The following is a 15,321-nucleotide window of genomic DNA, read 5'->3' as shown; positions in this document are numbered from 1 at the left end:
CAAACAAAGTTTTTCAAGCACACTGCCAGCTACATTGTGCTTTTCGACTTCCCCAAGATGATTTACGGCCATAGTAGGGAAATGGCAACAGGTGCAAATTAGCAGCAATATGACAGTTTTTTTAAATCATAACTTTCAACAGGTGCTTTGTGTACCTGTATCTTTCTAGTGTGAGAAGCTGCACTGGCATTTTACTTATGAGTGCTTATCACTATTGTTATGTTTTGTAAGTGTTCCTTTGTGTGGTTGCATTGTTTTACGGCATACTTTGCAATATGCAACCTTCATTTTTGTTTTGCTGCACAAGTTGCTGGTTAGCCAGGTAAATTCTTTTTCGCAGACATCAAAATATTTTCTATGTCCTTCAAGTTGTCTGGTTCCTAGGTCAAAAAGCTTGGCACCAAAGACCTCTAAATTTTACCAAAATTTTTTAATTTGGTATTCTATTTTCCCATCTGGCAACGCTGTGCTATGGTGCTATTTTATATAATTGTGCCGGATTCTTGCAACAGACAAACTAAGAGTTTTTAATTTAATTACGGTACAGGTACAGTGCAATGAAGAAAAATTTGTGTGCTTGCATTGATTCAAAATGAAGTAACATCTTGATATTTAAATCTGGGAGTGCTGTCTTTAGAAAGTTTATGAGTAAATTCTCAATTTTTATGGACTGTATTTAAAATACAACTAATTTGAGATAAAGTGAACAATAATTGTTGTGTAGTTATTACACAAAAATGTGTTTTTGTGACTGTTTATTCAAATTTAAAAAGTTTTTGCCCAGAAGCCAGCCTATAGTAAATGCAGGGCTTAGGCCCAAGCGAGGTCACCTACTGAAATTGTTCAGAATTGCCCGTTTCGGTGAGTCTGATTCGGTGAGTCCGATCCCTCAACGGCGATTTTTTTAAATTATTGGGTACCGAAGCCTAATTATCATTGCCATTTTAGGGTTAGAGGTTAGGAACTCACCGAATCGGACTCACTGAATAGTAGCAGACCCGAGATTGTTACAAGACACAACCAATCATTTTAATTGTTGCGTAATGGGTACCGGTATGTAATAATATTGCAACAATTTCTCAATTTAATTGTAAACTGCAACATTTAGAAATTCTTTGCTGCCCATCAAAATAGCTTTGCGAGTCTCGCGACCCACTGGTAACTGTTTGATATTTTGTAATAGTGAGGCTATGAATATCAAGTTTTAAAAATTTAAATTTGTTGTTTGTTAGCAGGGAATTTGGTTATACGTATGACATGCGTAGTTTTATTTTTAAATAGCTGAAACATGGAGTTAAGATCTGTCACTGAGCTATTGCAACAGCAGCTGAAAATGCCATCTCAAATTGTTTCACTTTCTGCCGCTGTAGATAATCTTCTGGGTGGTGGAATATCTTTGGGAAGCATTACACAAATTGCGGGTGAGGTATTGAAAAAGTAGAATAAAATTTATTGCGGTAGTGTCTATTTGATTATTGTAATGTAGGTAGTCTTGATCATTTCCTTTCTGAGAAATATTTCACTTCTAGAGTGGGGCGTCCTCATAAAACCATGTGTCGCTACAGACAGGGTTAAACTATCTTCTATTGAAGCTACTATATATATAACTTTTCTTTCTTTTTTTCACAGCATTAATGGCAACAGTTAAAGACGCTGCAAGAAAACTACCATTCTCAGTTTTCTTGATGAATATTCTTTTACCATGTTAATTTAATTGACAACCTGTCTAGGGCTATGATCTAGTTAGTTCATAATGCCTCAAATGGTGTTTTCTCCCCAAAGGTGTTGTTAAAAAATTGATTAAGCTGTATCCAAAAAGTCAACCTGCAGTAATACTTTATAACTACAGGATGTGCTAGGCTTATCAAGTAGAAAAACTGAATTTACTTATAGTCTTCGAAATCATGTTTTTCTAGTTTGTTTGAAAGCAAAGAACTGCTGAAACAGCATAATGGCCCAACACAAAAGATGCTAGCCATGTGACCAAAACATGCTTTTGAAGTTTCGGAGCTTCCTATCAGTTTTTAGAAAATTTCACAATGCCCCAAGGACCAAGGTCCTTATTGCCCCAATGCCCCAGTCTCCCCCCCTGTAGCTCCCAACAAACAAAGCCAAATTTTCAGAATTTTTTTTTTTAAATGTAGTACAAACAACACAGAATATTTAGCCTTACTACGTGTTGTAAATTTGAAATATTGAGCTATAAAGGGTCAATTAAAAGTTTTTTTTTTGTTTTTTTTGTCTTCACAAAATATTTATTCTACTCTCCCAGAACCATACGTACTTCCCAAAAATCTTTGTTGCATATATGCAATGTAGAGCGCTGTGGGTAATGTAAGATTAAAAACGGGACCAAGAAAGTCAATAAAAAAATTTCAATATCTTATATAGAACTCTACATCGGGTGGATAGAAAATTGATAGTAGGTATTGACATCACACTTTGTTTCCGAAACCATTTGTATCCACATTAAACCAATCATATTAAGCCATTGTGTCACGTGACATCTTGCTGATTGTTAAACCATTTTTGTCATCATTTCGTGATAAGCAGCAGTGTTACCATTTGGAAAATTTCACTGCCAAATTTGAGAAATTTGGCAGAATTTTACGTTGTTTGGCAGTAAAATTTTGAGTTGGCAGAATTTTGGCAAATGTTTTTGGTGAGTTGGCAGTCAATTTGGCAAAACTTGAAATGTGTTTGGCAGTTTGAAGCATCCACTATCTGGCAACACTGATAAGCAGTGTTGTAGGCTTGCAGCCTACTGTTGCAGTTACTAACGGTGCTTAGTAGCCTACTTGAGCTTCATAGCTGTGTTTTTGCTTTGTTTAAAATGGATTTGGATTGTGGTGATGAATTAGTGGTGGTCAGCTTGGAAAAATGGTTTCAAAAATTGATTTCTTTCATTCTGGCAATTTTTATTCTCCAGTTTATTTCCAAAACCACTTATATCCACAATTCTAATTTAAAAAAAGGCGATTTTAAGTCCTCCAATATTCCTTAGATCTGGCCAAACGTCATGTCTCAATTTAGTAGATATTAGTTATACATCGTCAGAAATCAAAAGCGCATTACATTTACCAAGCGAAACTGTCATAAACGTTTTTTGTGGTTTTCTTGAAATCACCGACAGTGGATGTAAGTGGTTTTGGAAATAGCTCTTCAATTATATTATAACTGCAAAGCTTATTTATTAGGCCTATATATATTTGACATAACTGTATCAACATAAACCTTGCAAAGTATACTCATTTTTAATTAGCTATTTACATAAGGAGTTTTGATTTGGTAAGCAAAGTAAAAGTCAACACCCCTTAATAATCAAAAAGCACTCTTTTTATATAACGTTTAGCACTGGTTTGCGTATTAGTTTTTCAAGTTCGTGGAGGCGTTGTGTATGTAATAAAAGAGTTAAAAATTGCTTTCTAAGCATTCCTAGTGTTACTACACTACCACAGATTGCACAAACCTTTAAAAAAAATCTCTGTACCGGTAATTGGTATACTCTTTATGTACAATGTTCATATGCAATTTCAGGTGAAAGTGGGATCGGAAAAACTCAGCTATGTTTTCAACTGTGCCTGGATGTACAAATTCCCATTTGCTTGGGTGGACTGGATGGAGAAGCAGTATTTATTGACACAGAAAATACATTTCAATCACAGCGTCTACAAGGCATGGCTGAGGCTCTCATAAATCATTGCAGATACATATCTGGTAAATGTTGAATAGTAGCCTATACATTTAATTTTAAAACGTTTAAGCAGGCAAAATCTGTGACCTAACTTCAAAAGTTCACTGTATCATTTATATTTCTTTCCTTTATAATTGAAAGCATATGCAATTATGCATATCATATTCAATCAAATCAAATGTATATGATATAGGTATTACTCTCTAAACCCTTGGCAGCCTGTTTCACCCTAAAAGGAGGATCATCAGAAGGTCCTTATTCAAATAGAATCTATATTCAATATGACACTGCAATCAAAACTTCCTACATGCATTCCTGTTTTGGTCATATTTGAATTCATTGTTTACTATTGTTTTAGAATCCCAAGCAAAAAGTTCAGTAAAAATTAAAAAAATGTGCTCTCAAGACTTTCTTTCTGGAGTTTATTTGTTTCGTTGTATGAGTGTTGTTCAGCTATTGGCGGCTTCTCATCAGATGAATGACTTTGTCACGACACATCCAAAGGTAAAATTCCTTCAGTTATCTACATTAATTTACTACTATTATATGACCTACCATGGCCACCTGGAGATGTGGCCTGATTTGTCACATTTGGCAGATTTTGATTACAGCTACTGCTAGTGTTTGAGTGATATTTTCTGAGATTTTTTTGCTGTTTGCTAATGATATAAAAGCTTGTTTTTGCCTTTCGGAAGCAGTAGCAAATCAGAAAAAGTAAGTTGAAAAACGCACAAGCTCAAATCTTCGAAATCAAGTTTTCTTTGTTTTTCAACATCTGAGGATATTAAAACCTATTGTGTCATCTGGAGAAAACAGTAAAGAAAGCGTAAAAATATAATTGTTAGAAAAATTTATGTATATAAACATTAAACATTCGCCAAAAGTTAGCAAAATCTGAAAATTTCTGCAAAATGTGACAAATCAGGCCTGCCGTATCTTCAGGTAGCCATGGACCTACCAAATCAATTTATTAAAATATAGAGCTTTTGCCACACAAGTGTGGCTTCTTCAGTATAATTTTATTCGAATAGAAACTATTGAAAATATTCAAATATAATTCTATTTGAATAAGATTGGAAATATGCAATTATAATTCTATTTGAATATGATTATAATGAAGAAGCCACACTTGATTGTGTAGCAAAAGCTCTATATTTTAATAAATTGATGTTTCTGATGTGGTGTGATATTACTTATTTTAAATTAAGGTTAACCACATCATTTTTATGTCTTTGTGAAGTCATAATGGCTCTGAAGTCATAATTGTTATTCCTAACTTCACAATAGCTTAAATATAATTATAGCTTGCAATGGGTATGCTAACAGTTAATGTGATAAAAGCACTTAGAGAAAAGTTCAGTGAAAGATTTTTCATTTCTTGGTAAATAAACAATCACTTTACAAAATGGAGCCAATCAGAAAAAAATTTATGCAATCATGGGGGAGTGGGGGGGCTTAAAGTTTGAGGAACTTTTAAAAAATAACATGAGGATTTTCATATCAAGCAATTGTTTTTTTGATATTTTAATAGCATAATTGAATTCCTCACCCATGAGAACATGGGAATAGACACTTTGTTCATCATAATTGGACAAGAAATGGTGACTTTAGAGCATTTTCCCAAAATATTTCCACGCACAATGGCGCCACTAGTGGCAAAAATGTCAAATTTTAAATTGCGATAACTTGAAAAGGACACGAGGTATCAAAAAAATCCCAACAGATATGAATATTATTTTAAAATATGCACCAAATATGTAAAAATGAAGAAAATCTAAGAGATGGTGGTGTTCACCATTTGTTGAATTATAATGGAATGACTCATATATATACAACCAGCGTTTATTATAATTATGTTTACAATGAAAATAATGAAGTTTTCAGTAAAAAATTGTGATATTGTGCACCTGCTTGATGTCGCTGTCATTTCATGGACATGACACCCACCTGTTGTTTTGTGATTGCACTGAACCAACTCTATTAAATTGGCATTTTGTGTAATAAATAACAACATTATGAATTTTGTTTTCAACAAGCATGCTCTTAATAGGCTGTGGGCCTAGTCTGAAAATTCGTTACTTGAGTTGCACCCCCCCCTGTAGACAATACTTTCTTGATATGGTTCGATAGAATAATTTTTACTGAGTCCAAAACAAAAAAGTTCAAGCAAAAACCTGTGTTCGCTAAAAAGATATTAGGCTTGGAAGATATTAAAAAGAATGCGGATGAACACACTTACAAGCACTACTTCTATGTGACGCTTCATTAATCAGCGCAAGCGATTGGCTGGCAACACCTCGATTACACCTACTTGTCGTGCATTTAACGCATCGGTGCGTACATATCCTAGCAACGATCAAAGCTAAGTCAGGACTGAATGAAAGTTCGTTTGGTCTTGGTAGCAGTAGTTTCGCATTGTTCTTAGCTGTTGCAATGTAGAATACGGTACGTAAACACAACATAAAAAAGAAGAAAATAAACCTATCTTTCTATTTGCCTTCTTCTCTAAACAGATGGATCATTTCTAATTAGCTGTGGCTCTTCGCAATATCAGTGCAAAAGTGAGACTGAAAGCGATTGTATTTCATTTTTGGTCTTGCTGTTATTCTCTTTCCCTGAACCAGTCCAATAAGTAAAAAATAATTTATTTTTTTTCTGCTGTTGTCAATGAGGAATATATCTTTACTTAAATTATGTTATGTATGTGATCACAGCTTTGTGTGAGCTTGAACTAGATGAGCTTTCGAGATGCAGGTTTGGAAGATATTTTGGTTGCATGTAAAGTGCTCGGTGAAGGATCGGTTAACGGTGTAATGAATGGCCACCACTACAATCGTAGCATGCGTTGTCATAAGATATTCTCTGCTGCATTGCATCAACTTCGATTCAAGAGTTTTTGCAAAATCTGAGTGGTGATGAAAAGAACACTGCAAATGCTGTTTTGAGTGACCTTGGCAACGCTTTTCCATATAATTTCTCCAATGCTATGCAAGAAAGCCCCTTTAAGGACCTCGTAGATAAGTACTTGAACCATGTTGATGTTCAAAAAATTCAAACTATTCATTTTGGAATTCCTACCTGGAGATGGTTGATTTACTTTTATTGTTTATACGAGCAACGCGTGAGGGAAATTGGAAACTGCATTTGTCTGTTTTGCATGACATGCTTCCATGGTATTTCGCTTATGGCCGCGTCTGAGGGAAATTGGAAACTGCATTTGTCTGTTTTGCATGACATGCTTCCATGGTATTTCGCTTATGGCCGCGTCAACTATTCTCGATATTTGCCCGTTTATCTCCATGAAATGCACGCATTGGCAACAGAAAATCCCTAACTACATGACGAGTTATGCCACGGCGGGTTTGCAGTGCAGCGCTGTCAAGATCATACATTTTCTTTGACTGCTTGCGACCAGATCATCGAGCAAACCTTTAATCGTGAATCGAAAACAAAGGGTGGCTTAGTAGGGTTTATGCAGAACAAATGGGCTGTTAGTAGATGGATTTTAAGCCATGCTTCACGTACCATGATTGCTAATGCTTGTATGGAACAAGCTGGAAGAAGCCGTGCCACTGGTAATGAACATAAGGAGCTTTCTCACAAACATTCCCTAAAAGACAAGCAAGATGTTGCAGCAGTGATGGAAACCATAATATCCACAGGCTCGCCTTTTGTATCTGAAGCAGATGCTGATGTAATTCATTTAACTTCTGGTATGGTTGCTCCAAAGGATATTAAGCACAACATGTTTTGTGCCCACGCTAAGGGTGAAGCAGCCGCCAATAAATTTGTGCAAGAGCGGTTGGTGGAGGGCAAAGTAAATTTTTTTAACAGATTAAGTCTTTCAAAAAGTAAAACATTTACTGATGCTGTCTACGTAAAGGAAACAAATTCACCGACAGTACACAACGAGACAAATATGTTTGGACGCATGCTGATAATTGCTCAGAATTGAAATTTGAAACATGAAATCTGTTTTAACGTACTGCTTACATCTGTGCCTGCCGCTCTCGCTAATCCTGATCAAAGCTTGGTAAAAACCAACAAGTCAGCAATCTTTTCTTATATGGAGGCAAAAGCTCCCGAGGCCGCAGAAACATTAATGCAGTTACAAGATAATTCTGTACTGATTGTAGATGCTATGGCTCTTGTTCAACAGACCAACCCAAAAGGTAGCACTTTCGGTGAATATGCTCACAGCATATTTTGTATTTTGGTGTCAATGGCAAGACAATGCAATGCATGGCGTGTTGATTTTGTGGTCGATCAATATTTTGAAACTTCTATCAAGGACTTAGAACGGCATTGCAGAGCACGTGCTGGTGCCTACGAGGTTCGCATTGTAAAGAGTGCCCAGAGAACTCCTCTACAGTTCAAAAAATTTCTGTCAATTGGCAAAAACAAGAAAGATCTGCTAAATTTCTTTTTTAACAAATGGAAGGATGAAAATCCATTAAACTTGGTATTTTATCTTACTCGTGAGGAAAGTTGCCACAAATTGTGGAGAATCGATGATGCTGTGGAGATTGTAGAAGTCCCAGAATTAAAATCAGATCATGAAGAAGCAGACTATACTAGAATCTTCCTTCACGCTCGGTATGCATGCCGTTATGAAGGTGCTTGCATCGTAACACATAGTCCCGATTCAGACGTCTTTGCTTTGTCATTGCATTACTGTTCCATTTTAAAAGCATCCATTTTCTTGAAAGTACCTGGAACAAATTGCAGATTGTTGCATGTCAATAAAATTTGTGATAGATTTCCAGGTAGTATTCTCCCAGTCATTCTAAGAGTGCATGTGTTCTCTGGATGTGACAGTATAAGCGCTTTTCGAGGAAAAGGAAAAAAGTCAATGTACGAGCTTGCGCAGAAAAAGCAGGAATACATCTCTGCATTTTCTACTTTGGGTAAGCAATGGACAGTGTCATCAAATGTGATATCGGCTTTAGAGAAGTTTGTGTGTGAAATTTATCGTCAACAGCAATGCATAGATATAAATGCTGCACGATATAATTGCTTTCGGTTTGGAGCATGCAGTGAAGGTGTACTTCCTCCAAACAAAGACAGTTTGGTATTGCACATCAAAAGGGCTAATTACCAAACCGCAATATACAGAAGATGCCTTGAAGCCGTTATTATTCCTCCTTGCATAGAGCAACACGGTTGGACACTGAGTGATAACGGCGTTCATGTACAGTGGACAACGTTACCTATTGCCTCTAAATCATTGACTAACTGTAACTGCCAGAAAACAAAGTGCGTTTTATCTCGATGTTCATGCAAGAAACTTGGCCTTCCTTGTACTGAATTATGCGGTTGTCGACTGCGACAACAAAGATGTTGAAGATTAATATGACAGTTTTTAAAGATGTGTAGCCTACCCGAGTGTATTTTAACATTTTCTGCAATCAAGAGTTAACCACTGAAAAATGCTCTAGTTGCTAGTGTTCTGTGTTGCACTATACTGTATGCAGTTTCTTTTCAAGAGTTTGATAAGCGTTTTCAAAGATGTGATAGGCTCGCTAAAATCTAGAACATCAATTCCCACGGAAACGATCGATTATTTTGGTATTTTGTTGCTTTTATAGGGTGTCGTCATTCGTTTTCTTCTTTTTTATGTTGTGTAGTTTTTTGTGTTTGTTTTTGATGTTCTACAAACGTAGCCTAGCCTGTATGATGACACTTTGCAGCCTACCTTCCTTCAAAGTTCTGCGTTGTATCGATTCAGGTTTATTTTCTTCTTTTTTATGTTGTGTTTACGTATTCTACATTGCAACAGCTAACAACAATGTGAAACTACTGCTACCAAGACCAAACGAACTTTCATTCAGTCCTGACTTAGCTTTGATCGTTGCTAGGTTATGTACGCACCGATGCGTTAAATGCACGACAAGTGGGTGTAATCGAGGTGTTGCCAGCCAATCGCTTGCGCTGATTAATGAAGCGTCACATAGAAGTAGTGCCTGTAAGTGTGTTCATCCGCGTTCTTTTTAATATCTTCCAAGCCTACTATCTGTTTAGCGAACACAGGTTTTTGCTTGAACTTTTTTGTTTTGGACTCAGTAAAAATGACTCTATCGAACCATATCAAGAAAGTATTGTCTACAGGGGGGGTTCAACTCAATTGCATTTTTAAAGCGAAAAATCGAGGTCGGCTCACAGCTTATAAGAAAACCAGTTAATCTCAAAAGTCATTTTCGATAAATTTTTGTTTGACGAGTTGTCGTGACGTGCCATTGGACAAGCTTATGTTATTTCATGTGACCTTATACACATTCAAATGAAAATTACCATCAACTTAGACAAAGGCTCTCACTTTGTGTCCCAATCATCTCTGTACTGGCATAAATTGCATTTTGATGGAGTATAGAAACTTTCCTTGAGTGTGGCGATAAGGAATAAACTAAATATATACCATATTATTAATACCTTTACATTTCAAATCTCGCAAAGGTATATTTTTGTGATAACTAGATCAAAGATTAACTGTTCACTGGTAGCTTATGCCCTTGCAGGCCTCAAAATTTGTACTTTTTTCCGGCGGTCAAGCATGTCCTACCGGACTTGCCCTTTCAGCAGACATTTAATATCTCAACCGGACATCCCTGTTACCTTAGCAATTGAGGTTTTAGCTTTCTAGATATGGAACAGGGATCGTTTCAGAATAAGACTAGGTCAGAAAGCGAGGCTGACTCCGACGCAGCTCAGCATCAGCCAAGAGCAGTTAGCTACAACATTGCAAGGCGTTGAAATGATGTAAAAATGGCTACTTTTGCCATCAGCTCGTTAACCACGCCACTCTAATGTGATCTTTAAAGCAATTGCCTGTACTATTATTGTTTCAGCTCCGTATTTTTTTGCGTTGAACAAACAATTGTAACAATTCAAATTTAAAATGTATTTTTGCTGCATTAGCTTTGTTTTTGTCAAGAATTTTGCGGCGGTCATTTATGACCGACCAATGAGTCGGCTTCGGCAGACATTCGAGTTCATTCCGGAGGTCATGACCGCCGGATATTTCGAGGCCTGGCTTATGTATCAGAGGCTTGCACCAGACATTACATCTCTGAAACAATGCGGTAGCCGGTAATTTCGGTTTTATTTTTGTTTAGGTCAAACTTATTGTAGTGGACAGTATTGCACATTGCCTACGACCAGAAGAAGACATGAAAGCAAGAATGAAGTTTTTAAACAGCCTTGCTGAAAACTTTAAAAAGCTTATAATACTTCATAACATTGCTGTGGTATTTGTCAATCAGGTATTGTAACAATGTTTTTAGAAATCGTATTTATGAATTGCTTTTTTGATATAGATTTAAATAGAGTGCAGATAGTTGTGCAGAAAAGTTAGTAACTCCTATGTCTTTTTACAGCAGCCTACACGTACACTCCGTACAGTTTTAAATTAAAGATGTTTTAGAACGTTTATGTTTGTCTGCAAAAGATGTTTACGTTTGTAATAATGTAATATTACTAGGAAAAAAAGTTTAATGCAACTACACGTAAACTACACTGTAAAACGTCCGATTCCAGGTTTGTTGTTGCCAGATTTTTAGAGTTGCTTGATTTTTTACTTTTGAATTACAAGCGAAATCGGTTAAGCGCATACCGCTTAAACATATCAATCATTTATTTGGATCAAAATCTGAAATCCCAAACCAAATCCCATCTCATCATCACTTCATTGTTACTGACGTCATTGTAGACTACGGATAAAAATACTCGATGAGGCACCAATCTCCTTCGAGGTGACTGGCCGTTACTCACTTTGTCAAGAGTACGTCCTAGCGAGCCACATCGCTTTGCTGTTACGCCTTTTTTTAGAGCCATTGACCCGATTAATGAGTTCATTTGCCTCTCCAGCCGATCCAGTTTTCATGCACTTCATGGGATGCCAATCCCATCCTGGTTTTTTTTTTTGGTCATTTATCGGTCATTGACCAATTTTTTAGCAAAATGTCCGAAAAAAATATAGTCAATTCGGTCAAAATGTCTGAAAAAATATATAGTCAATTGACCAAATATGACCAAAAATGACTAAAAATGACCGAAATAAATAAAAACGGACCAAATTTTTTCAAATCATTTCGGACAAATGACCGAAAAGTCTCAGCGAAAAAAAACCCAGATCCCATCTAATGTTAAGGAAAACCATCGGTTAAGCGTATTATGTCGCTTAAAAGATTAAGTCAGATTATAGTATCAGGATTTGCTTCTCGTTTGCATACTTGATTTATTCAATCATACAATTCTACCGAAAAGTGAAGACAATGTCTCTTTTTTATTTTGCATGATTGTTTGCAATTCATTCAAAGGCTAAATGAAGCAAAGGTGAGACAGATGCGTGCGATCAAAACAAAGACAGGTGTCTTGAAATTTTATGTGCAATACATAAAATGCAAACATACAGTTTTCGCACAGCTGGGCTTCGTTAAAATGAAAGAGCAGACGAAAAGGAATAATTATGCTTACATATAAATGCAATAAGGTGTGAAAGAAATCGATAAATTATATACCTCCTCCAAACAATAAAGAAAATGTTTTAAATGCTTTTGATGTTATTTGCCGGCAACTGACGTTCCAAAGAACAGGCATGGACTAATTACTTTGGCTTGAGAGGGAGGTGTTGGAAAGCTTGTCCAAAAGTTTAAACCAGAAAAGTTTAAACGTTTTTTTAGAATTACTAAATAAAATTATTGTTCTTAAATGTAGTGTGTGATTTCATTTTTGCGGTTTCATTCAGTTGAAGATACTTGCAAATTAATTATTTTACCAAACAGCTTAAAGGATTTGAAACAGAAAATTTTTGCGATTTCTAAAGCAAACACGTCAGTGGCCTTTTTCTTTTTTCGTAGGCCATGTTTCATACGCATAACTACACAGCAGCTACAGAGATAAAAAGCAAACATTTATATTTTCTGTTTTTAAAAGTTGAACCAAAGAGAACAAAAAACACTATTTTGAAAAAGATTGTAAATACCGTACCAATTTTATTATTGTTTTATTTTAAGTTGCGGTCATCTTTTTTTATTGATATGGACTTCGGACATTTGAAAATCTTTCTGACTCCACAGCCCTGGTAAAACAATGATAATACTGTGAATAGTATCTTGTACTCAATATGAAATCTGTAAGCACGTAGTCCAAGGCACAACACTTATACTTTTTCAGGTAACCACTAAGTTCCACCTGATAAATGATGAATCTTGTGTTGTGCCAGCATTAGGAGCAACTTGGAGTTATGTTCCTTCTACGAAACTAATGCTACTGAAACGCAATAATGAAAGGTTGCTAGACTTCTTGTGATTAGCTTTGTGATAACTAACACTTTACACTTGCTACGTTGAAACTTTGTAGTTTGGCCTAGATAGCAGTGCATTTGTTTATGAGCTTTCAAGAATTTGAGAAAACAGGTTGTTTTTGTGTTCAAAATAAAACTTTTTTAGTTGCATGTCCCATTGTCTCCTTATCCTAAAGTTTAACCTAATTCATTTAACGCTTACTTTATCGTAATTTTTTCTCGCAATGTTTATTTGAACCAAACTGTTGTTCATCTTTAATTCCCTACTAGTTCTGTTGAGCAGGTGCATACATAAAAATATGTTTATGGCCCAGTTATTGTAGGCCTTACATAGAGTTCAATTCCCTACATATACCTGGTAGGACTAGTAATAGATTTATTTTCTGCCCGCAACCAGATTTGAGCACATAATGATCTATTATTATTAGAGCTCGACCGATATCACTTTTTCAGGCCGATACCGATATTTATGAAATATTTAGGCCGATACCGATATATATCGGCCGATATATGTCAACTACGAAAAATTTGTTACCGGTACCAACAAACTTTTTAAGAAACAAACCAGTCCAAAAAAGTTGATGCATTGGTTGCTGTGATGAAATCATTCTTAACACTAATCACAAAAAGAAACAACCAAATGCAATATTGTTTTTTTTTCAATTCAATATTCAAAGTAGAGGGCTTTTTTAAATTTCAGCGAAGTCACTCTGAAAGGTTTTCATCGGACCAACAACGTGTGCTTGAAGAGTCAAAGCTTCGTGTAGCTGCTTAATAGGCTACGCCGCATAACTGATTAACTTCCACCGTACGAGGTCGTGTGGCTTCTTGCGTCACAATGCTCTGGGCACGAATCGGAAAACTTCTACAATGACGCTACTATTTTCTTCTGTACAAAGTTTCACTAGGCTTTTTTTTGGGAGTTATTTTTGCAACTTCTGCAATGACGCTACTATTTTCTTCTGTGCAAGGTTTCTCTAGGTTTTTTTCTTTGGGTTTATTTTTGCATGTCATGTGAGCGAAAGTTAATTTTCCCTGGGCCTTTTCTTTCTTACTGTAATACCAAAACTTGACAAATTTTGCTGCATCTTGCCGTGATAGCCTACTTGTATGATCTAATTTTGTAACGAATCTTGCCTTATCAATGTCACTCGGAGATCAAAGCCAGACATTGTGACGTAAGACTTGAAATAAGTTGCGCGTGGTTAGTGTAGAAGTACACCAGTACTACCATCGATTCTTTGCGAAGAATTCACCTTTGTTACACTGATTCAATATCATCAACCGTTGAATCAACGTAAAACTCGAAAGTTTTCCTGCTTGAATGGAAGCTAAGGGATACAGTATTAACATTTTCTAGATGCGCGCACTAGAATGGACGGGAAATTAAATTCTCGCAACAGTTGTTCGTGCTATGCAAGCACGTTTGAGCAACTTGCGTTTCTTCTAAAGGCAAAAAGGCATGTATGGCTGGTTTTGAGTGTGCTTTTGCTGGCCGATACAATATATCGGCTACACCTGATATCGACCGAGTTCTAATTATTATTAGTTATACTTGATTGGACATACAGTCAATTTGCTGATTGTAGGCTATGGATAGTTTTCTCATCAAACTCTGCTTGGCCAACATTGCAGTATTGTATTGCAGCCCATAAAAATCACACAGAAATTTGTATATATTTCAGGATTGCTTTGCTTTATAAATCTCCAACTCAACCTCGTGGGATAGCAAAGTTTTGTGTGACAAGTGACGGCTTTCGTGATATTGAATCAAGCTGCAGCAAACGTAAAACCACATTGCCTCAAGAGACTTCGTCAGCTTTTGTGTTTTCCCAAACAACAGCAGCCGATTTATTAGCCAATGAGTTTGAAACACTCAACGAAAATGACGCCTCCAACTCAAATGTTCCCGAAGAAGACATATCAAAGAAGTGGCTTATTTTGTCACAAAAACAATTGTCAGTATCCACCCTCAATGAAAATGTTGATTCAGAAGATGGAATTGATGGAAAGAACAAAGTTGTCCCTACCATTAAAACGATACAACAGCCGTTTTCAACAAAACACAATTTCAAAAGTACAGTCACTAATTTCAAAGCAGTGCCCAATTCAATTTCACCAACAAACGTTAGCAATCTTCAAGCCCCGTCGCCATCACAGGTCGATGCTTTTCAGTCAAGGACTTGTGAGAAAGCGGTTAGTGATCATGAACCTTCTTCACCTATATTGATTTCACGTACTGACAGAAAAAGGCGTAGGTTGCGTTAAATAATTTAAACTTCTAATATTTTAATCACACTGCAAATGTTGGACTACTGAGAATGAA

At 36.2% G+C, this 15,321-nt stretch overlaps 1 protein-coding gene across 1 annotated transcript in view; it reads left to right on the top strand.

Moving 5' to 3' along the window:
* Nucleotides 1–1,241: 1,241 nt before the first annotated feature.
* The window catches only part of LOC145777039 (DNA repair protein RAD51 homolog 3-like), a 37,660-nt gene continuing 23,580 nt past the window's right edge, over nt 1,242–15,321 (top strand). Inside the window, exons 1-6 of the mRNA XM_082588312.1 lie at nt 1,242–1,421; nt 3,538–3,717; nt 4,053–4,198; nt 10,807–10,953; nt 12,866–12,981; nt 14,681–15,191. Coding sequence (XP_082444438.1) covers nt 1,289–1,421; nt 3,538–3,717; nt 4,053–4,198; nt 10,807–10,953; nt 12,866–12,981; nt 14,681–15,191 — 1,233 coding nt within the window. The 5' untranslated portion in view covers nt 1,242–1,288. The remainder of the gene's footprint in view (nt 1,422–3,537; nt 3,718–4,052; nt 4,199–10,806; nt 10,954–12,865; nt 12,982–14,680; nt 15,192–15,321) is intronic.

Source organism: Aplidium turbinatum, chromosome 1, assembly GCF_918807975.1.
Source record: "Aplidium turbinatum chromosome 1, kaAplTurb1.1, whole genome shotgun sequence".
Taxonomy (NCBI): domain Eukaryota; kingdom Metazoa; phylum Chordata; class Ascidiacea; order Aplousobranchia; family Polyclinidae; genus Aplidium; species Aplidium turbinatum.
Note: the sequence above shows the minus strand (reverse complement) of the source record. Positions and strands in the feature narration are given on the sequence as shown.